Source organism: Lates calcarifer, linkage group LG20 (genome assembly GCF_001640805.2).
Source record: "Lates calcarifer isolate ASB-BC8 linkage group LG20, TLL_Latcal_v3, whole genome shotgun sequence".
Classification (NCBI taxonomy): Eukaryota; Metazoa; Chordata; class Actinopteri; family Centropomidae; genus Lates; species Lates calcarifer.
The window spans coordinates 23,686,092-23,710,458 of NC_066852.1; the positions used below are offsets into that span (position 1 = coordinate 23,686,092).

A 24,367-nucleotide genomic window follows, 5' to 3' on the forward strand; every position below is an offset into this window, starting at 1 on the left:
GATTCTTTCTCCAATCATCAGGCAAGTGTTCTGGGCAGGATCAACCACTCTCTGAGAGTTGATCTGTTCTTATCTAATATAAGAAAAAAACAAAGCAAACAAACACAAAAAGTTTAGTATAAGTTTAGTATTTGCACATAAAAGCAGTGCTGCTGAGAGGGAATGCAATGCACTGCATGACATCCTTTGTTCTTCTGTGATTAATGTAAATATTAATTCCATGCCAAAAATAATCTGCATTTATACAAGGAAGGCATGAGCTGTGAATCTGCTGCCATATTAGCCTGCAGGCAGCCAACAGAGGTGAGGTTAAAGATCACACCTCTGTGTGGCAGAATTACTCCGCAGAGCTGCAGAAATACATATATGCTGCCCTATGTTAAGGGTTTCCAGTGCCAAAGTAGGAGACGTATCTCAGCTCAACATATTGTTGAGCTTCATGTTTAGAACAAGTATTTATAGTATTTTACAGAACTATTACTACTACTAATATTATTAATATTTCATTTTGCAAAGCCATATTATTGGACAATTCTGAAAATCCTGGGCCAAATGTGACCTTCATCAGCACTGGTTGGAACAAATAGCTGCAATTACTGAAAGACAACTCAATTGACAACTGTCATATCCATCCTCTGGGCTGAGAGGGACCAAACAGGAGCAGCAAATTGAGAGCGTTATAGACTTCAGTACTGAGAAACCAGCAAGGGACTTAGCCTGGAGTGGAGCAAGAATCATTCAGTTACTATTCAAATTAAAGCTGTGAGCAGTGTTGAACGGGCCCTCCCACCCTGTGCCCATCAGGGGACTGGCAAACACGGGGTTAACGCAGGTTGTAGGGCATATGGTAGCATAACAATGTACAATGTACAGAAAATACGGCAGTACGTATCATGAAGCAAAAAAATGTAAGAAACATGGATTTAGGTGGGCTTAAAGAATACATCTTATGTAAAGGATAAATAAACATAGAGACGCACCCTAACTTTTCACTGTGTGACATCACTTATAATATAACCAAACCGGGAGGTGGCTCACCCCCGCAAGATAAACACATAAACGAATGCTGATGGAACAGATATTAAAGGCACATCAATTACATGGAATACTATTAAAACTAAACTGGCACTGTCCGCCATAAAAAATAATAATCACAAAAATCACTGGTTAAACAAGGCTTATAATGAAGTCTCTATGGCCAAAGAGCTCTAGTTTTGTCTCATCTGTCCAAAGGACATGCTTTCAGTTTGCATAATCTTTCTCCAGGTTGTCCTTGACATACTTCAGTCTGGCTTGAAGGTGTCTCTTCTGCAGAAGTGGAGTCATTCTTGGTCTGCAGCCTCACAGTCCATTCCTGTGCAGAGCTCTAATAATTGTCTTCTTTGAGGCTACAATTTCTGACTTAGCTAAATCATTCACTAGTGTCTTGGCAGCGTTTATGGGGTCTATAGACAGGTCTGTCACTAGTTTTCTTTCCAGGGTGATTGAAATCTTTGGCTTCCTACCTCTGCCAGGCTTGTTCTGCACAGTGTGGCTCTCCTTGAATTTCTCAGTGACGCTTCTCATTTGAGTTCTTGATGCTTAGAAATGCTGTGATAACTTTGTATATCCTTCTCCTGCTTCCTGAGCATCGACAATTCTTTTCTTCAAGTCTACAGTGATTTCCTTAGTTTTTGGCATGATGCTTTCCCAAGTGACAGCTCAAATCTTAACTGAAGTTTTTATACTGTGTGTAAACTGGGAGATAAAACTCAGTTTTAACTTGAGTTTACAAGCTTTGAGCTTTAAGCAAAAGCATTTTTGTTTTTTTTAATAGTTCTGTTATTGTGTGCATATATAAATAATTTATACTTAAACAAGGCTTATAATGAAGTGATTTGCTCATCTGCCTACTGGCCACCGCGGGGTTAACGCAGATCACAGGGCATACGGTGTAGTAACAATGCACCGTGGCACGATGCACCACGATTAACTCAGAAAAATTCACTCTATGTCGACCATAAACATTGACTAGCTTTGTAACATAATATGACTACAACAGCCCACAGCACAACACCCTGAAATACCATAGTTAGACAATAGTCTGTGCACTTATAATCCCCCCCCACCCCCTCCAACCACACACACACACACACACACACACACAGATACCCCCCTCCCAAAAAAACCCACCAGAGAGAAATACAATGGCTCCATCTGCTGGATAAAGTAGAGAACTACTCAAAATAGAGATGCAATTCAGAGGACTACCAGTAATCAGGCCATAACAGGCACACGCTTCAACGAAAACTCACAATTTTCGCAGTAAGTCATCATGAAGGCCTTAAGGCTGTCCTGACAACATTTGAAGTGAATCCGGTCGCCCTGCTAGTCACAGCCTTCACACTACGAAATAAGTCATTTCCTGTTCTCAGTAGGTGGCGCTACAACAATTGTATGAATTTTGACATATGGATGTGTGCAGTTAGGGACCATTAAAAATACTGTAAAGTTTGATGCAGTTTGGACAAAGTATGGCTGAATTACAGCAAGTTTAATGCAACTTCCTGTTTCATGGCGAGTCATTGAACTTTGAGGGGCCAGAACGGGCACGCCCTTCAACGAAAACTCAAAAGCTTCGCAATTTAACATCTTCTATGTCTTAATAACCTATTATTAAGTTTTGAAGTCAATTAGATAAAGCGTTTAGGTGGAGATGGATTTGGCGCGACCCCTGGAAATGTAAATGTATTCTCTCTGTGGCATCAGAGCATGTTAAAACAGCTTCACAAACTCCTGCTCCCGCCTTGCAACTTCATTGCAAGGCAGAGGAGGGAGAGACACTCAGTCAATCCGATAAACGCAGCTCCTATAACACTGTAATGCTAGCGATGCAGCGGTAGAACAAGAAACACTTCTGCAGATCCAATCAAACTAGCATGCAAAGTAGGTAGTGACAAATGCAGCTACAAAGCCAACTTTACCAGTGTCGCTAGACAACTGATGCTTCACAAAGTATTGCCCCTGGAATGCAGACTGGCCAATCATAGTGTAGCACTGGTCAGTTCCCAGATTTGACAACTATAGGACGGTGCTCAAACTTTCTACTGCAATTATTCTACTATTGGACTCAGACAAAACCAAAGTTATCCCCTGAACACCTCAGAAATACATTTTCCAACAATGTAGTTACATTAAATGGCATTGCCCTGGCCTCCAGCTCCACTGTAAAGAACCTTGGAGTCATCTTTGACCAGGATATGTCCTTTAACTCCCACATAAAACAAACGTGTAGGACTGCCTTCTTTCACCTGCGTTATATTGCCAAAATCAGACATTTTCTGTCTCAAAAGGATGCTGAAAAACTAGTCCATGCATTTATTACTTCCAGGCTGGACTATAGCAATTCATTATTATCAGGCTGCTCCAACAGCGTCTAAAGACTCTGCATTTTTAAAGCAGTGTATGCTGAAGGTATGTGAGCAGGTGTGACCTGACCAGAGAAAGGTTTTTAACAATGTTATCTTCAAAAATCAAAGACAGAAAATCTGATGACACAGCTGGCTGAAGAAGCATGCAGTTATCTGGCTTTTTCATTAGTCGTTAACAACAGCACTAACAATACTGACAATACTACAGGCATCTAGCCATTTTTTAAGAGGCCTGAAGGCAGGCTTGTCTGTCAGTGAGGAGCTCTTGGGTCTGACCACCATGCACAGGACAACAAGAGAAAGGGACATCTTCAGTGAGGTGGAGTAGTCTGTAAGTAAAATGAAATAAACCCTGGGAGAAGTTGGTGGGACTTATTGATGGCATGCCATGTGGTAAAAGAGAAAGCGCATAAAAGCAACTGCCACATACCCCTGATAACTTTCCTTTTATTAATTAAGTTATTATTAAAACTAATAATTGATCACAGAGGCAATATAGTCTTACAGTTACAACTGTCCCTTTGAGGTCACAATGCTGATGTGCCCGGAATGAAATTGAGTTTGACACCCCTGCCATAGAACATAGTCATTTGATGAAAAATACACTACACGAATCATCATCATAGTTCACTCTTTTAACAGTTAGTGTAAAACAGAATCAACACACTTAACCTTTTTATACATTTATACCTTTGATATAACTGTTTTTGCAAGGATGTTTTGTGGTCGATGAAACATTGGGCAGAGGTGAGCACTGGCTATGCAGCCTCTAAAGATCAGGATATAGCTTCAACTGGGGTTATGAGGCTACTGGAATAGGCAGTAAATGTAACAGTTTTACTATGTTAGCACAAAGTACAGTTGAGACTGTTGGTAATTTCACAAGTTTTGCAGATTTAAACCAACGCACTGGACAAATTCAGCCTTCAACTCCACTGAACCATCAAAGTCTGTAAAAAATTTAATTGTAAGTCATTTCTCTTCTTCTTTTGTGGAAACAAACAAATAAACATATGCCAACCAAATCTAAGCCCTACCTTAGAGCTCTCTGAGTTTCCTGCTGCCTCCATTCTGTGATGCAACCTCCCAAATCCTGCAGATGGGCAACTGAGTGGTCTTCCATTCAGGTGGTATGGGCTGGGGATTCCAAGTTGGAGCTGGTGTTCAGCTCCAGTCCTGTGGGCTGCCAAGTGGTTGTCTTTAGTACACCACGTCTCAGAGGGTATGTGGGAGTCTGACAGTGCACCAGTAGAAGATGACACAGAAGAGGACAAGGAAGAGGAACTGGGGAGCCAAGAGTGGCGTGATTCTGGGGGGATGGGAGGAGGACGGTCAGGGGGAGGCGGTGGAGGTGGGTCCCTCTGGGGAGGAGGTGGGGCTGGCAGAGGCTTATCTTGCTTCCTGGACATGCCTGGTGAAGACTAGAGAGGAGGAGGAGACCACATCTATTTACATTTTTTGTTTTTATTGTTGCATGTTTGCTTTTTGTTGATGTTTTTGTGAGGACCCCAATAAGACCAAAGCACTTAATGGAAACTGATGCAGAACCAAATAAAGATTCTGTTTCCATTCATTTTTGCTGAAAAGATTTTACCAGTGTTCCAGTTTAACTGGTGATCCTGTTAACTGGTTGTTTATATTTTTGCTAGCTGTGCTCCTGGTGTTGCTAACATGTTCTCAGTCGTCATTTTCAGGAAGAGGAGCCTACCGGGAGGAGATATTGAAGACCTCGCCGAAAAACACATATACATCACCAGATAAAATGCATATCCGTTTCAACATCACCTGCAGTCAACAACCCGAAACATGCTGCACAATAAATAAATAAATAAATAAATGAAGGTTTAGCGAGTCCCATGACAGGATTCGAAATGATAAAACTACAGTGACACATAAACCGCAGCCAGGCGTCTTCTCCGTTAGGCCATTGGTCTGCCTCCTGCCTCATGTAATCCCCTGAAATAAACAGGCTAGCACTTGCACCACTGTAAAATGATAAACCAACCTGGTTCCTTGTTGAGCTTTTTTCTCCTGCTCATCTAAAGGAACATCCACCACCTCCTCCTTTAAAATCACGTCTACTAACTTTAGCAAGAAAGAAGCTGAGGACACATGGAAGCTTAACAAATCCAGCAAGTTGTTCATGTTTATACACATGAACGCCACGTGTCCACTGTGTTGATATGGGTGAGCGGTGCTCTCTCACGATCAGTCACAAATGGTAAATGGGCTGTACTTATATAGCACTTTTCTAGTCTTTTCGACCACTCAAAGCGCTTTACACTACAGATCACATTCACCCCATTCACACACATTCAACAGCACATGTTCTATATATATATAGAACATATATATATATATATATATATATATATATATATATATATATATATATATAGATAATGTGCTTTCTAAACACATTCACACACCGATGTGACACACATCGGAGGTTCAGTATCTTGCCCAAGGATACTTCGGCATGCAGACTGGAGGAGCCGGGAATCAAACCACCGACCTTCTGATTGGGGCGACTGCTCTACCTCCTGAGCCACAGCTGCCCAGCTGTGTGTTTGGTTTTGTGAGGACAATATCTGTCCACTTTTTACCAAAAAACAAGAACTTTCCTTCGAGGCTGCCACGCTTGTGTATCCTTCATAACACCAGGGTTTCTCTGTTTATTTATTTTATTTATTTATTTATTTATTGTGCAGCATGTTTCGGGTTGTTGCCTGCAGGTGATGTTGAAATGGATATGCATTTTATCTGGTGATGTATATGTGTTGTTTTTGGGCGAGGTCTTCAATATCTCCTCACACTAGCTTAGCTTAGCTTAGCTTAGCTTATCTTATCTTAAATGCTTCATGGCCTTGTGCAGCTTTAATGTAGAGATGTTCCATATGTTTTTTGCTTTTGTCCAGTAATTTGCTTTTTGCTTTTGTTTTCCTCTACTCTGAAGCTATTTTGAATGAAGAAATTACGTGAAATACATGTTACACATTTTTCCTTTTATCTGGGAAATGCTGACCTTCGGAGAGCCGGTTGGACTGGCAGAAGGGGAGCGGATAGCACCTTTCTGGATGAGGTCAAGTCGTGGTGGGACAGGGGGAAGGCCAAGGTGCTGGATGCAGTGACTGGAGTCTCCTCCATGGACTTTTCTGTGCTGGCTGACAGGTGAAGAGCTGGGGGACACCATGGGTGAGTTCTGGCGCTCAGCACAGTGCTAAGAGAAAAGAAAACAATCTTTTAAAGGCATTTTCAGATTCATTTATTCAAGACCCCTTAAATTTTAAAATAAAAGCTGTTGATCATACTCTCGAATTTAAGAGAGCTCCAGAGAGGAGAGCACATTATTTAATACATGTTCTGGACTGATTGCCAATACCATTGATCACCAATACATTAGCTGAAGCAGTATGTACTGTATGTGCAATGTGCAGTTCACTATTTGTAATAATAATAATAATAACTTAGATTTATATAGCGCCTTTTAATAAACCCAAGGACGCTTTACAAATGAAACAAACAAACAAACAAAACAAAACAAAAAAGGGACACAGCAAGTAAACAAATGGGCTAGAGGCTATTTGCACTTGATTTCATTGGATTTTAAATCACTTTACAAGTTCCAAACAAAATCAATGCCGTTGGTGGCGTTGAAGATGGTTGTTTGAAACTTCTTTTCATGCATCTTCATTGTCTGCACTTTGTTATTGCAATACAAATTTCCTCATTATACATTTTCACTGATGCCTGTCATCTACCATCAGCAGAATATCCTCCCTGCTCCAGTTTTCCAACATTCTTTTTGTTTCCATTTACATTCCATTTTAGCCAAATTCCAAGTATTTAATACCATGATATTGATATATCATTATTATATTAGATTGCTGTTTCTTTTAGGGGCGGCACGGTGGTGCAGTGGTTAGCACTGTCGCCTCACAACAAGAAGGTTCCTGGTTCTTTTCTGTGTGGGGTTTGTATGTTCTCCCTGTGTCTCTGTTCTCCAGCTTCCTCCCACAGTCCAAACACATGCAGGTTAATTGGTGACTCTAGATTGCCTGTGGGTGTGAATGGTTGTTTGTCTCTATATGTTGGCCCTGCGATAGACTGGTGATCCATGCAGGGTGTACCCTGCCTCTCACCCAGTGGCAGCTGGGACAGGCTCCACCACCCCCACAACCCTTCATGGATAAGCGGTATTGATAATTAATGAATGTTTCTTTTATCTTTTAATTGCTACCAGAGATATTACATACTTTGCAAAAATAAAAAAAAACTTTTTAAAACTTAAAATCACATATGTTTTTGCAGAATAACATATCAAGTCAGATACAAGGATTCCTTTTTTAACATTGATTCTTGTGTCTGATCAGCTGTTCATGCTCTGAGCATACATGTGATTATTCAACTTGAGAGTGGCTTTAAAAGGTTCATCCCTCTCTTCACTGTAAGTAGTACTACGTCACTTTTTCACTTGTAGAGGCACTATTTCACGACTGAATCAGTGCTTTATTATTAAGTACAATTCTTAGACAGTTGATAACTACAGCCTTGGAAAAGCAAATAAAAGACAAATCTGATTTCTTCAACCTTTCACCTACCCATCAAAAGATCAACAATTTACCTTCCTGATGCTGGCCAGTCCATTCATTACCAGGCAGTCCTCTCGGTCTTCTTCATCATCCAGCTCCAGCATGTGGCAGCTGTGCTGGTCCAGGAAGAAGCACTTGGCACCCTCATTTCGTGGGTCAAAGGGATCCACAATGATGGGCTCTGTGCCTTTGATCTCACAACGGCAGAATGGACAACCCTGACCATCTGATTCCTGGAACAGATAAGGAAAAGACACACACATAGATCTCAAACAGGGAAAACTGTCTTGCAACTTTACAACATTTGTTGGCCACAGGTACATATTCCTCATGGCAGCCCCTGTCAAACAGAGGTCATAAATAAGATAGTAAAGGAGATTTTGGTTTTCAGTACATCTTTCCACACAATCAAAGACAGACAATGTTCACAGAGAACAAAGCTGCATTTGTAGAAGCCATGGGGTTGGGGACCTAGCAGGGGACCCACCAAAGGCATGTTTGAAACTTAATCCTAATTAGAGTGAGTGGGGAAGGGAAGAAGTGGGAGCTGAAAGGGAGGAATAGATGGTCATAGACACTGAAGAAACCATACTACTCTGCAACAACAGACACAACTAAAGAGACAAACTAAAACAAACTGCTCCTGAACTTGGTAAAGGGGAGAAAACCTTATCCTCTAAACATCTGCTGTGGATTAGACAGAAAATGGCAACTCAGTTCAAAAACAGGGTGTTGATAATGATCCTACCGTTATTTTTGACATGTATTGCTATATCACTGTACACACTATTTTGGATTTCATTTTCACTGACAAAACCACGCCCTGACAACAAGGGGCAAATTATTATGGAAATTTATATGAATTTCTGAGGAATATGTCAGTCTCACTGCACCTGCAGCTGCCTCCTTCTGTGTCCTGTACCTTCTGAAAGGTAAGTTAGTCATTGTTTAAGTTGCTGAATCAGCTAATGATATAATGAGCTTGCAGAAATTTATGTTTGTTCTGCACACATGACAAACTGGCTTGTGGCTACATCTTGATGCCTATTATGTGCTTATTGAGATAAATCTGTACTAAACATTCACTGCAGCATTCACACTGCATTTTCCACAGAAAGTGCATTTTCTAGGCAGTGTGAATGCTGAAGCAATGCTGAAGCAATGCTTAAAATGGCTAGAGGAGCCTGGAATTGAACTGCCAAACTTCTGATTGGGAAGTACCCGCTTTGCTTGGTGCACTCTGCTTCTATATGTGCTCTATATATATTCTGTATATCATTACATAAAGTTGGCATGGTGAATATGTTAGCAAACAGTTGCCTATTTACACATCCAGTACACAAAGGAATAGCAACATTAACATTTATTTGGAGTCCTGTTTCTGGCCACTTGACGAATGTCACACTTTTTTAAGCTCTGGTTTTGTGTCCATGTCAATCTCCAAACAAAAATATCTGCATCTGCGTCTCTTATCTGCTTGCTGTTGCTGGGATAAGTACTAATGGGATCAGTAAGACTTAATCAAAACAGTATAAGCAAATTGTGTGCTGTAAAAACAATTTACTATGAGTTAAAAGACTAAAATGCTCATTAGAGCTGACGGGCACTGCTGAATCAGAGCGTCATGAGTGACATCTTTCACACTATACAAAGGCAGTTTAACCATCATTAATCTAATCGTATTGATTAGAGCAGCTTTCGACTTTCATCTTTTTTCAACAAATTTTATGTTAGGTTAACCAGTTTTAGCTTATACATCTATATTATTTGACCTGAAAACCACCAAATAAACTCTGTATGGAAAGAGACAAAATAATAGTTACATAATTGCACATTGAATTTATACTTTGTGGAAAAAACAAGTTACTACTCACAAACACTAATTACCGGTTAGATCTACAAACCATATATATATACGTCTAATGAAACCTACAGTCTGGTAAAAACAAGATACGAAAAGGCCCCTGTGAGTCCTCACTGCATTGATTTAGGATAAAACTAATAGCAACAACAAGGCAACCCTCTAATGTGCCCCCATACTCTGCAGAGATCAAAAATGGTCATTAAAACTGGATGTGGAAACACATAGATCATCATTCAGCTCTGAGTGAGAAGTGTATGTCTGCTCCGCCCCTGCTGACTAATATACAGAGTGAGAGGAAAGTCAGGGAACCACCACTGAGTCAATGACCTGAATGGACTGTTGCTGGCTTACTCACTGTCACAGGGTAGGAGGGTTCCCTCTCTCTCTGACTACACTCATACATTTCATTAATGTGGAGGGAAATGCTTCATTACTGAAGCACATGTACAAATAGGGGACAAATTAAAGGGGAAAAAAATATATCTACACACACACACACACACACACACACACACACACACACACACACACACACACACACACACACACACACATATGTCAGAGGTTGTGGGGGAGGCATGATAACGTCAAGTGGTTATAACAGGAAGTATGACAGACAAACACTGTGGGTGCTCTGAGCTCTGGAAAGACTGTGCTCATTGGCTTAACCTACAGCTCTGTTCAGAGTAAAGTCACCAAAGAAAAAGCTTTCCAGCTTTGTAGCCATGAAACTGAACCCCTGGAAAACTGGAGAGCAAACCAAAGAGCTGCTCAAACACTTCTATGGTCTACATATTCTATGGTCCATAGATCCCCATTTAATATACATTTTGTATCCCCTGTCAGAAATCATTATTTCTTTGTTGTGATAACTGTGACCAATGGTCAAACCTAGGGGCAGATATCCCACAACATTCTTATTCTTAATTTATCTTTTTTTTGCATGATGAAAAAGAATTTCAGAGGTTAGTGGAGAGACATCAGTGTGTATCATGTCTGTGTTCTCATGCTTTTGGTAAGCAAAATGTAAAACACAAGGAATTTTAATACCTTTGCATGATATAATGTATTTGACTCAAATGAAACGATAAATGTAAAATATTATATCGCTGACCGACTGAAAAACAAAAGCGCACTCAACGTCATTTATAAAACCTGCATTCACAGTCCTCTGAACAACAGGTCCTCCCTCACAAAACTTTATCTGACAAACATCAAGTGCATGTTTGAATACTACTAACATAATACAATACTACTACTACTTACTAGAATATCTCTAGTGATTGGTTTCGCTTGCAGAAAGATGGAAATAATGTTATAAAAATAAATTCAAATAATGTTATTCAATGAGACCTAATGCATGAGCTATGTAGGAGTCCTTAATATAAACTAAAGTGAAAAAACGAAAGCTAGAATTCTCTTTTAGCCAACTCTAAGACAAATAAGCTTGATGTAGAATTGTGATTGCAAGACAGGTTCTTGGGCCTGTGTCCAGGGCTGGAGAGTGAATATGTGTGTGTCCCTGCCAGAGATCAATAACATCAGGGTCATTGCAGAACTTGTACATGTCTGGAGAGACATCTCTCAGTGACTGCAACACAGATGTCCCAAAGGAGGGGTGGGAGTGGGGGTGGGTGATAAGAAAAAGAGGGAGTCACTCAATGCTAATGACTCAATGGGGGAAGGTAATTACAAACACACATTGCTGGCAAAGCTTCTGGTCTGCAAACAAATGCACAATCACAGTGACTACAGAAGTGTAAGAAAGAAGCAGAGAAACACTTGCAGAAACACTGGAATATAATGTGTGCACACACTCTCAGTTTTTACTTCTGTTGATTATCCTGATTAGGATTGATGCAAGGACACTGGAAGGCAGTGAAAGAGGGTTGAGGCTTGTTAACTGAACAGAACAGGATTCATTCCAACATATAAATAGCAGTGTTGAAAAGAGTTAATATTTGTGGATTTTACATGACGTGACTTTTCTGTAAAACTGGTATTGCAGAGAGAGACAGAGGTGATGTTATGATTAAGATGTACATTTTCTGTTATTAACTCAAAATGTCCCATGTACATGTGTAATGGCAACAGCAATTAGTTACAGCCACAAATGTACCCCTCTGTTCAAAAATCTGATCATGAAATGAGTATACATGATCATACAGTATAGTTTATTATATTACCTGCCAGGCTGTGAGACAGGAAGTACACATAAGGTGACCACAAGGCTCAATCTTGACATCTTTGTCATTTTCAGCGCAGATCTTACAAAGCTGGAAGGTGGAGCCCATTTCACAGTACAATTCATACTGTTCCTGTTCAGGCAGAGCAAACTCCTGTTAGTCATCAAGTGATACATGGATTAAACTAAACATGAGAACAGACACAAGAATATACAGATAAAAGTAAAATAAACATATAGTACAAGCTTCCTACCATGGCCCTAATGTCAAATTCCATTATGTTTTCAGGGGCTTCTCATTACTAAATCCGAGCATTAAATTAATGTTGTCAAAAGGGGTGAATGGTTTATTTTTTGTTAAGGTAAAACCTCTGTAAAACAAATCATATGACAAACAATTTATATGTCACCCATCTGTAAAATCCCCCATTATTCACTGACCTCCCCTGTTTGGAATGCTCTTCTCAAAATATCATCATATTACATATTTTCAGCCACACTACACTTAATTAACCCATACCCATACCATAATTTTCTCCTCACACATTATCATCTTTTCAGGCCAATACAAATTGGATTCAGACTGACATCACAACTTGATGATTTCCCTCTGTCACAAAGACATCAATATACATTTAACACAACACATGACTGGATGAACACACCACTAACTGTACTCTCACTGGTCATTTTCAAAATTGAAAAATATTACACAGCTTCACTATGTGAAAAAATCTGTCTCTAAATAAATCTTTGACAAGCAAAAAGCCATGCAGTCAGGCAATTACGCTTCATTTAAAAACAGATTTTTATATAGTTGTTCTCAACATATGAGAGTTTGGAGAGGCTATGAGTCATATTTTTAAAAAACACTCCTACACATACTATATGAGTAAAATGTCACATATTTGATCAAGTTCAACCAGCTCTCAGGGAACATTTTCCACACATAAATGTCATGAGGAAGACTGAGCTTCTAGCTGTGTGACGCTAAGAAATTCCATGACAATGTTTTCAGATACAAACAAACCCACTTGTGTCACTTTGATGTGATCGTGAGGCATCGGTTCACATAAACCAGTGAGGTCAGGATTGTAACTGCGACCATCAGGGAACAAGTAGCTGCAAATGAGAAAAAAGTTACAAATGCACAGCCAGATATTTGCTTGAAATATTTCTCTAACTGCACAAAAGGCTTTTTAAAAATCTATGATATTATAGAATGAGTAAATGAAGTTATATAAAGACACTGCTTACAAAAACACAAAAATCTGTTAAGTAAAAAATGTTAAATTAAAAAAACACAAACTCTCTCTCTAGACGCAAACAACTCATGTACAGAAAACCAAGTCTATTAATTGCTCAGACAAAATCACTAAATTCATCTGAGGGGTTGATAAATGAAAGACAGGAAATACTGAGCTAGCTTTCTCGGTGTGTGACGTAGCGTTGTAAAGCCGTATGTACTTTACACAAGTTACACACTTCTTGCGGGTGATCGTACCCACTCAACCCAAGTTAAATACTGCAATACAACGGGCACAGAGGGAATGAAAGAGGTGCTATACCCCCTATTACAATCAGTGTACCATCTAAATGATTTTGAAGCTGTTATTTTAAGGCAAAATAGTTGCTTAATGTAGCTTTAAAATCAATTTTGCAGCATTTACAAGCCTGTGTATAACTGTAATATATACTGTATATAAGTGTAATGAATTTCACTTCCAGCAACAGCTGCAAAAAACACATTCTATCTTGGAAATGGCTCACAGAGAAGTGTTACGCCTTTTAGAAGCACTGCCCTCTGGTCTGCAGGAGGACATTAATAGAAATACACAAATAGTTGATCATTGCTCATTTGTATGTTGTTATACACAATGGATCAGCACAACTTATCAACATACAAACAGAGAGAGAGTGTTTGAGTGTGCGACAGGTTACTTACAAGCCCTCCCTGTAACCATCGATGAGGGCCTGGAACAGTGGTTTGTTGTGGGGGATGGTTTGCAGTATGTTGCCATCATTGGTCACATAACCGATGGCCCACTGGCCCAGCCGTGTACAACTCAGTCTGAAGATGTAACTGTCAGACAGAGAAGGACAGATGTGCACGTTTCATACATGCAAGCTGCAAAACAGGCAATACAACAATCTTACACAATACTTTATTTAATTCTAATCTTTAAAAGCTGTGTTTTTAAATAAATGTAAAAACTAAAACATGGTCATGAAACTTAAACTAGTCAGAGACTACTTGCTAAAATACATTTATCAACTGAATTATGAGTATGAGTCATTTTATGGTGACAGGCTTTCGCACACTCATTATGGTTTTTGAAGTCCACATTAATGGCTCCTCTCAAGCTGTAATTAAAAGTTAATGAAAGAAATTTTGTGTTTAACATGTGTGAAAAGGCGCAATGATGAGCACTGTCACCTCCCAGCAAGAAGGTTCCAGGTTTGAATTGTGGTTTATCTATGCCTTTTCTGTGTGGAGTCTGCATGTTCCCTCCCTGTGCCTTTGTTGGTTCTCTTCAAACACTCTGGCTTCCTCCCACAATCCAAAGACATGTAGGTTAACTGGAGACTATGAATATGAGTGTGAATGGTTGTTTGTCTCGATATTTCAAACCCTGCAATAGACTGGTGATCTGTCCAGGGTGTACCCCGCCTCTCTCCCAGTGTCAGCTAGGATTGGCTCCAGCCCACCCAACCCTTAAGGATAAGCTGTATAAATGATGGACGGATGGATGGACGAAAAATACATCTCATGTTGTGCAGTAAAGCACATTTTATTGCCTTGGATGGTTTATTTTATTATTATTAGGGCAATTCTGGAGATTTACCATAATAAAGAAAAAACCTTATAACTGATAATTAATTTCAAATAATTTCATCTCCAAATACAATGTGATTGATGCAATGATGTTGACTTTTGCAGTGAGAGCAATGTGGAATCACATATTTATACACTGCATAATTTAATTTTTTTTTTTTTTTTTTTTACCTATGCAGCCTCCATAACATAAAAAGTTATTACTAGTTCAAAATAGTGATTATTATTATCTATATAGATATCTAGATATCTTAAAATTCTGAAAAGAGCTTCAGTGCTTCCTTATCTTGTCTCCTTTAGCAAAGGATACAAAGGACCTTCCTTTGAGATAGTGCCGTCCCACAATTCTTTGAGAGCCAAAGCGTATATTCGTTACATTATTTCAGCATTTCAGCATTAGCATTATTATGAATTGGTGCTGCTACCACTGCTGCTGTTATTATCAACAACATTATTACACCTGCGTCAGCATGGTGGGTAGAACAGATGAGAGGATTACATCACACACACTTCAGCAATAGAGAAATTAGCCAATAACAAAAAACTCCAAACAAATTCATTATTTTTTCAAAATCTTTTTTTTTCTATAGTGAAATATGAACTTTGTTACCTTTGCCTTTTTTTAAAGCTAAACTACAACAAACAATGGCGCTTCTGCTGTGTCTTATCACAGAGGGATTTCCTTGTGAAATTCACAGCTGAATACAAAGGAAACTGCTCAGCACAAGGTGACAATCTGAATCTGGAAAAGATCTGAAAGAAGAGTTAGAAGAAGTATTATGAATGCAGTCCAGCATGAGTACTGGGCTTAAAGCAAGACTTGATCGCACCTCCACTTCCAACAAAGGCACTGAGCCAAATCCACTGCGGCTTTGACTGAGCAAGGACGTGTTTAATTGAGATGTGATCATGGGTTAACTTTTCACTAATCTGTAGAATGTGGCTTATCCCAAGTGTTTGCATAGACGTGTGCGTGTGTTTGTGTGTTTGGGTGAGTGTGTAATATCTGAGTGAGCTGAAGTGGTGACATGTAGTGGCTCATTTTATGACTACCCTCGCCCACACAGCTGTGTGTCTGTGTGTGTGTTTGTTCCAGTGTTGGTTCATAACAAAGGTATTTGCATGATTCAGGGTTCACCACCCTATACATTTGCATACTTAGACACACGCTAACCCCACCCAAGCTTACTTACACACAGACACAAAGACACACATTTCCTATCCTGTGAAGATCAGCGCATGCATGGCTCAGCTGAAGGCGAGCTGTTTGCAATAAATTAGTAGTGTTGCTGAGGGTATTTTCTCAAGCTACTTTCTTCCCCCCACCAGGGACTTGCCATGTGGAGGGAAAAAGCCCTCAAGATTGGCAACACACCAAACACAACTTGTCAGCATTTGTTTCGGAAAACAGCGTGTATGCTCACACAGCTTGTCTTTCTGCAACAAATGGTGTCATTCATTTTCTGTGAGAATGCAGTAATGGAATGAGTTTGAGTTGCTGGTGTATGTACATGTTAGTAGATATCTATATTTAGTGAGGAAGAAAATACACTTTTTGGTTAGTAAGAACTAGATAATTACACTTCCTGGTTAGTAAGGATTAGTGATGGGCATTTTGTTTACTTTTTTAAGTTGATTAATCAAATAGTCGAGACGTCATTGTTAAGACGTGCCCTCTACCCAAACCAAAATAATAATATGTTGTCATGTCGAGTCAAGCTTTTTGCAGTGAACTTTACCTCCCAGGCCCCACTCATCAACAACGCACCTCAGACTAGCAATGATGTTCTCAGCGGTGTATTTCTCATCTGTGCTGACAGTCTGGAGCACAGAACTGGAAATGTTCCAGTCACCATCCATGTAATGGCAGGTGACAGTGACATAAAACTCTGATGTGAGAATTGTCCATGCAGCAGTTGTTATTGCTACCTTGTTGGCTTCCGTCAAATTCTTTTTTAGAGCTGTTGCTGCCTCACTGTACTTTTCTGCCTGTGATGTAGATGTAGTCCTGACCCAGCTGAGATATGATGCTGAGGCAGAATGAATGACATTGTGCTTGCTGTAAAATCATAACGCAGTTTTTTATTTTTGCTGCAGGATTTCTTGTTTACATACATTTTCATAAGTGCAAGAATGTACAGATATCTTCCTGCAAATAAATATTTATTTCCCTGCTATGCCCAGAGACAGTGTTTTGCATTTGTTTATGTAGTGTGTAATGATTGCTGAGTAGGGTGTATGCATTAGCTGGCTTTGTGTGTCTTCTGACAGCAGTGTTTGGTTTTGAATGAAGTGAAAATGGTTTTGAATCAATTGTTTGATTTTGACAAGTCAAAGGTTCTGAGAATGTAGCTTGAATTTTGGAGTTTGTGTCTACTGTTCTGAGAAAAGGAGAGGAAATTTCAGGAAATGTGTTTTGGCAATTCAGAAAAACTGTAATAGAGATTAATATTATGAGTCTTCAACAGAGGTGGTGCCCTGGAACAAGAGCTTTCTAAATAAATTAATGGTTATGTTTGTAACAATGAACAATCATGTGGAGAACACTGCATCATGTGCTGGATGTCTTTTTAGCAGCTAGCATTCATGAGACTAGTTTGTTGTGAATTCCATCTCTCATGACTGATCCCAGAATAATTCAAATTGTCCATAAAAAACATAAGCCAACCAGTTGTGAAGGCTTTATCACAAACTCTAGTTTAAAATCTAGTCTGTTCTTTTCCACTGTTCTGAAGTTACCCATCACATTTTTAAGAGCATATGTTTCTCTTTTTGTACCCGGTTTCTAACATAAGGATTGAAAAAGAGATTTGACACGTGTCATATATATTGTACACATATAACAACAGAGAAGCTGCAGGTGACTGACAGGAGGGGTTCTGATAAGTCAAGGGTAAACAAATCCTGACTTCTTGACTGAAGCAGCACAGAGATATTGAAACAGGGAAAACCTATTTTCTCTCATGGCTTGTACTTAATTTCCCCGAGGGAGTCATCCCAAAGGGATCAATAAAGTCTGTCTAAGTCTAAGTTGGAAATTGTTCATGCACCAATCAGAATTCCATCCATCCATTATCTATAGTGATCCTTTAAGAGTGGAAGGTGGGCTGGAGCCAATTTCAGCTTACATTTGGCGAGAGGCGGGGTACACCCTGAACAGAACGCTATCCTATTGCAGGGCTCACATAGAGAGACAAACAACCATTCACATTCACACCTGTGGAGTCAGCAATTAAACCTACCTGCATGTCTTTGGACTGTGGAAGCCTCGGCTGAACTGAGGTTCAAACCCAGGACCCTTTTGTTGTGAGTGCTAACCACTGTACCACCATCAAATCTGAATCTGATTGCAGTTGTGAGTTGTTTGCATGTGTTGTCCAAAAGATACAGTCAACTGTCAAATCTGATCAAACCACAACCTCCATTATTTCAGATGAGGGGCTCTCCAGCTGCTTCCTCACTCAGATAAAACAGGTCCAAATAGGGAACACGTACCTCCCTTAGGCATAGGCATTGATGTGTGACTGTCTTTAGCATTGAAGATGACTTCCCAACTACTGGGAGATGTTGAGCATTGAAGAGACTGAAGAGACTAAAGATGTTTTTGTGCGTGCCATAAACATTATTGTGTATGTGGTCCAGTGGATATCCATAGTGCACAGAGTGAAACAGAAACAAATGAAGGCAGCTTAATGTCACCCTAGTGTGTGGTTTTATATGGCATGCCTGCATCGCCGTAACATATAATACAGCAGCCTCATTGTCAGTCAGCATCTGTTTCGCTGTTCTAGCTCTCCCTCGATTCGCCTCTGTGACTACCACCTGTGCCAGCTTAAAGATGGGGCAATACAGACCTTGCATTCAGACTCCATACCTTTTAAGGTAGAATAACGGCACAATATTCCCACCTTGGCTGTGTAAAAGTGACTGCAGATTATGAAAGCACAATACAAAGTCACGGCTCAACCTTGCTGGTAATTGTTAAGTGGCCACTCATGGCACTGTCACAAAAAACCCCCCAAAAAAGACAGTCAGTCTTTCAATCTGGAAAATTCCTGGGGGCCTGCTGGTGAATCCTGATCTTCAGTTCCTTGCACAAATGTTCTGTTGGGTTTAAATCTGATGACTAGCTGGACCAATCCAACATCTTTATTATTTATTCCCCTGAAACCAACTGACAGCCTCCTCAGTCTCATTGTCCTTGTGGATGTCAAGAGATTCTTCTCAAGGATTTCCCTGCACATGGCCCCAGTCATCTTCCCTTCAATAATTTGGATACTGCCACCATGAGAGGAGAAGAAACCCCATAACATGATGCTACCACATCCAAACTTCACTGTAGGGATGGTATTTACAGGGGTCATGTGCAGAGCCATTTCTCCTCCAAACATAAAAAAGTTTAATTTTTGTCCCGTCTGAGCACACTATATTCTCCTAGTAATCTACAGGCCTCTCCAAATGTTGTGTAGCAAACTTCAAATGAGCTTCAACATGCCTTTTCTTCAGTAATGGAGTCTTCCAGGCTGATCATGCATTAAGACGGTGGCAGTGGAGTGCACTGCCTATTGTGACTACTAAACCCGCTGCTTCCAAGTCTTTCTGCAGCTCTTTTCCATTGGTCCTTGGCTCTTGAGATATTCTTCTGACTAAATTTCTGCCTGCCTGTTTGGAAAGGAGCTCCTGTTTGTGGTCAGTTGATGATGAAGTGATGTTCCTTCCACTTGAGGATAATGGCCCTAATGGTACTCAGTGGAATATTTAGGAGTTGTATGTGTTCATCTGTAACCAGTGCTGCTCAACAATCTTGTTGCGAAGGTCTTGGGAAAGCTCTTTGTCGCTACCCATCACGAGATGTTTCATGCATGACAGCACGGTAGCAAATGATTTTTCTTTTACTTGCATCCATGTGGTGGTAGTAACTTCTAATAGTAACCTTCAAGCATGCACTACCCTAACCCTAATCTCAACATTTTCCTTTGTCATTCCACTTTATTGCACACTTTTTTTATGGATTGGAATATTACAATTTCTTTGACTGTGTAGTTTTATTGAGATAATGCCAATATCTGGTCTAAATTTCATGTGAATTGCTGCATTGGAAATATATTTAATGAAAAAATGCTGGTGTTGAATACTTATTTCTCCCACTGTACCTATTAAGGCATGAGGAATGAGGAAATAAGTAGAAAACAGCACAGGTTACATCCACACACAATAGCCATTGTTAAAAAAATGTGCTTTCTTTTTCTGCATGGCTTTCCTGTATGCTTCTGTAGACTGGCCCACAGTGCAACTCCCTTACAGATGACAGATTGGCTTGTGCAAGTACTAACACATTAGCTTTTGCAGACACACCTGCAGAGAACGTACTGGGGTCACACAGGTATCAGTGAGAAAATAAATATAAGTTTAAGGAACAAATCCATTCATTTTAAGGCTCTTCAGATGAAAAACATTACACAGGTTAATAATGCTGTTAGACAGGATTTTACAACTCTGGAATCAAACTAATTTCCTGGAATGACAAAATGTGCTTTGTATTTAACTGTGTATGTATGCCATATTTGCTGTAGAGAAATGAATTTAATGTTAGATTTTGTTTCCAACAGCTGTTAAGTCTGAAGTATATATACATATAACATTAGACTTATCTCTTTACAGCAAATAGCAAAGCTTGTTTTGTCATTCTAGGATTTGTTAAATTAATCTGATGGCTGTGAGGTATAAGGATTGGGTTATGCTACAAAAAACTATTATGTATGATGTGTGGTCCAACCATGGTGAAAGGCCAAAGTATGTATAGCTGTTTGAAATAGCCCCACTTAGAGGGTGGGGTGAAAAGCTGGCCATCATAGGGAGGGGGAAGATGTGATATCATTTAAATATGGGGATAACAGTGCAAATTTTAAGACAGTCTTTCCTGGAGGCCATTCATAGTGTTGCACTTGTCACAGAAACTGTCAGACATAGTACTAAGCCACTCTACTCAACTCATCAAGTGTATTGCTACATCATTGTTCAGCATAAGTTTCTATTTGATTTCTTGTTGGTTGGACTTGGACTTGGTGAGGTTGCTCTGTAGTATTTTGCAAGTAAATATCAAGTTTTTATGTACTTAAAAGACACACACAGTTACCATACCTGCCAGGCTTGTTGATGTATTTGTGCAGTCTGGCTTTGACTTCATCATAGGTAAGGAAGGCCATGTAGCCGGGATGTGTCACTGCCAGGAAATTCCAGTTCCTCAAAATTGATCCCCATGGCTGAAAAAGACCACCCAGTGTTGTTTTAACTAAACAGATTCTTATGCACTGTACATTTATTTTTCATATTGTCAGCATAAAATCATCTTGAATCAGTCTAGTTTTGCACAAAAAATTGATAATTGGTATGTTGACTTGGCTGAAGCAGAATTCCCTGGGTACCAACAAATTAGAAAACAACAAAATTTATTTCAGATAAAAAAAGAGGCTGTGTTTCTGTTATCTACTCTAGAAGTTTGGGAAGTAGTTTAGGCACTGGAGCCAGCTGTCTTTGGCTTTGTTTAGAGCTCGTTTGAGGTTTTCTGCTGGACAGAGTTACACAGTTGCCAAAACATTTGAACGTTTGCTGTGGAGGAGTTGCCTGGCATTACCACTGAGGGGTTGTGTCTGTTTACTTGACTGCTCAGCAGGAATGACTTCATACATGCTGTATTACAAAAATAACTCTATGTAACATTACATACAAAATATAGTGCCACAGCAGGGGCATTAATCTGCTGCCCTGACTGTTTGGCAGGAAAAAAACTGTTACTGGCCTTTGGGCTGAAAAGGCAATGGAGCAAGCTCTAACCACTGTGAGTTTGTTGATTTGAGCAGTAAACTGGCAGAAGCCAAGTGGAAAAAACAATAACTACTTAGACTGCAAACCAAGTAAAACACCATTCTTTCATACTGTTCTTCATGATCAGATCACACATTTCTCTACGTGGGTTTAATCATTTTGTAAATTTTCATGAAAGCAAAAGCAACCACGTTCCACAAGTTTACATAGTCAACTAACTTATGTATTACAGTATTAAGTATGTAGTAATATGTAGTAGTATACAGTAGTAACCTACAAAATTTCAACCAGATTTGTCCAGACAGGATTTAAAAGTAACAATACCATGGTTTGTCATCAAGTTTGCTCCCCCACGATTCCAAACCAGTGAATCAACAGGCCAGGGGCATGAGGTTGACCACAGGGGACCGCCTCCACTGAAATACATATACCAGCCTGGACGTGGCTTCACTAAGAAGCAGCCAGTCACTGGAAACCCCTACCCATGTATGTATTTGCTTTAGCAGACTATACTCTATTTAACACACTGACTAACTCATGAGTTCATGAAAAGTCAGAGACAAATTAAAGGTTGTGATTTTTTTTACCTCTTGAAAAGGCAACACACAGGTTTTGTGACTGATTCAGACAAAATTTTTCTTCCAGTAGTCCCAAATTTATTTTTCATGTTCAGAGTAAGAATCCAAAGTACAAAGGTTCCACCAAAGTGAAACACTGCTCTACAGCCTCACCAGCCACACACCATCTTGAAGCCACATGGGCCAATAATCTGTCAACAGGAAGGAGCTCAAGTCACATACACCCACAATCTCAAAGAACTACAAAAAGAAAAAATATTTACTACAATTCTTTTGCTCCTATGCTGTTAACTTACTCAACCAAATGTGTAAAAAAGGTTTTGTTCCACCATGTGCTGCTGTGTCACCCTGTTCTGGTCACTGTATATTTCAATGTGAGGTAATTCGCTAAAGTGGCAAAAAAGCCATCTTCATATGGTGACTCTGCATAAGTTCAAACAGGCTCCTGGTACTAAAAAAACAAGGTTGAACAATAATAATGATGATAGTATTACTGGGATTCCAAAATACAAATAGATTTTTTTTTTGATGGGGGGGGGGCTTTTTTGGCCTTTATTTTTAGTACAGTGAGAGAGAAACAGGAAACAGGGAGAGAGTGGGGGTATGACACGCAGTAAAGGTCCGGCTGGATCGGGAGTCAAACCAGGATCTGCCTGCTCAGACCACTAGGGCCCACATGGTATGCACCCTAACCATTCAGCTATGAGGGCGCCCCCCCACTGTTATTCATTTATGTCAGTTTTTTTATTGCAGAGCTGGACCATTACGGGCTAAGATAGAGGAGCCTGTAGTCCAGCGTCCTATATCCATATTTTAGAGTTAAATCCAAAAATGAATCTATAATGCCAACTTAATGTTGGTTTTGAACCTTTTCAAGACAAAATGCTCTCTCTATAGTTGGACAACTAGGATAAATCTCAGTGAGCTGGTGGACTGTAAAAAAAAAAAAAAAAAGACGAAATTGATCCCAGACGATAAGACCTGGCTAAGTGCTATGTGCCGTGTTGTCATGTCAAAATTATTTGATTCACAGGTTTGAAACATGATTTTATTTTCACCAACCTGAAAGAGGCGTGTGAAGATGTCAAACTCAAACACAGAAATGTAGTCGTTGCAGGTAAGGTCAATGGTGGATTTGAGGGCCATGGCCTCCAGGCCTGAGCTGATGGGATGCAGTTCATGAAGGCACTGTCGGAAGACTTTCCACGGCACTATTGTCCTGCAAGACATTGACAAGTCCAATAACTAAACTATAGATACAAGCAATTTGCAAGAAGACTGTTCAATCAAACATCATGATAACAGCACAGACGAAGATTCATAGATAAGACTGATTGCTCTACTCATACAGCTGTTATTCCTTCAGATTAGATCAAACAATAAGTGCAGAAAGAAAAAACAATTTCAGGGTTATAGAGCAAAGTGATAAAAGTGACAATGAAATCTGGTGGTACAAACTGAGGAGGAGAAAGGATTCTCACCAACAACTGATAGAAATTTGCCTTTTGATTTGATGTGAGGTCATGATAAACAAAAGTATGTGTTGGTAATATCATTTCTGCCATGTCAAATTACCAAATCAGCTAGTCAGCTGGATCAGTTATTCCCTGATTTAAGTAAAAACTTTGTTAATTTTACACTACTTTATTTCAGCAATGTTCATGTGTGGTTGCTTGAATGAAGACAACCTAAGTTTGTGCCTCTAATCTATCATATGAAAACCAAGAGGGTCATTTAACAAAACGTACAACTGCTCTGGAGATATTTCCTGAATGCTCAAATGCTCTTGTAATCATCTGAATGAAAAAATATTTTCTATCCTGCACGATAAAAAAGACTTTTTTTCCATTCACAAACTTATCACTCTGTTTCCTAACCAAAATAAAGATGGATGGTATCTTGAAATGAACATGAAGTGAACCAGGCTTGTATCATCAACAAAATGCTTTGTCACTTTTATTTGTCAGTACTGATTACTTTATAAGAAAGGAGTAGACTTTCTAAGCATTTTTTCATCTAGAAGACTGAAGGAGGGGGCAGCATAGCAGTGCAGTGGTGAGCACTGTCACAGCAAGAA

At 39.6% G+C, this 24,367-nt stretch overlaps 1 protein-coding gene across 1 annotated transcript in view; it reads right to left on the reverse strand.

The window, feature by feature from the left end:
• cblb (Cbl proto-oncogene B, E3 ubiquitin protein ligase) overlaps positions 1 to 24,367 on the reverse strand; it is a 52,930-nt gene that overhangs the window by 9,140 nt on the left and 19,423 nt on the right. Inside the window, 8 exon segments of the mRNA XM_051078409.1 lie at positions 4,448 to 4,831; positions 6,436 to 6,630; positions 8,035 to 8,235; positions 12,053 to 12,184; positions 13,086 to 13,173; positions 13,997 to 14,134; positions 21,029 to 21,150; positions 23,353 to 23,509. Coding sequence (XP_050934366.1) covers positions 4,448 to 4,831; positions 6,436 to 6,630; positions 8,035 to 8,235; positions 12,053 to 12,184; positions 13,086 to 13,173; positions 13,997 to 14,134; positions 21,029 to 21,150; positions 23,353 to 23,509 — 1,417 coding nt within the window.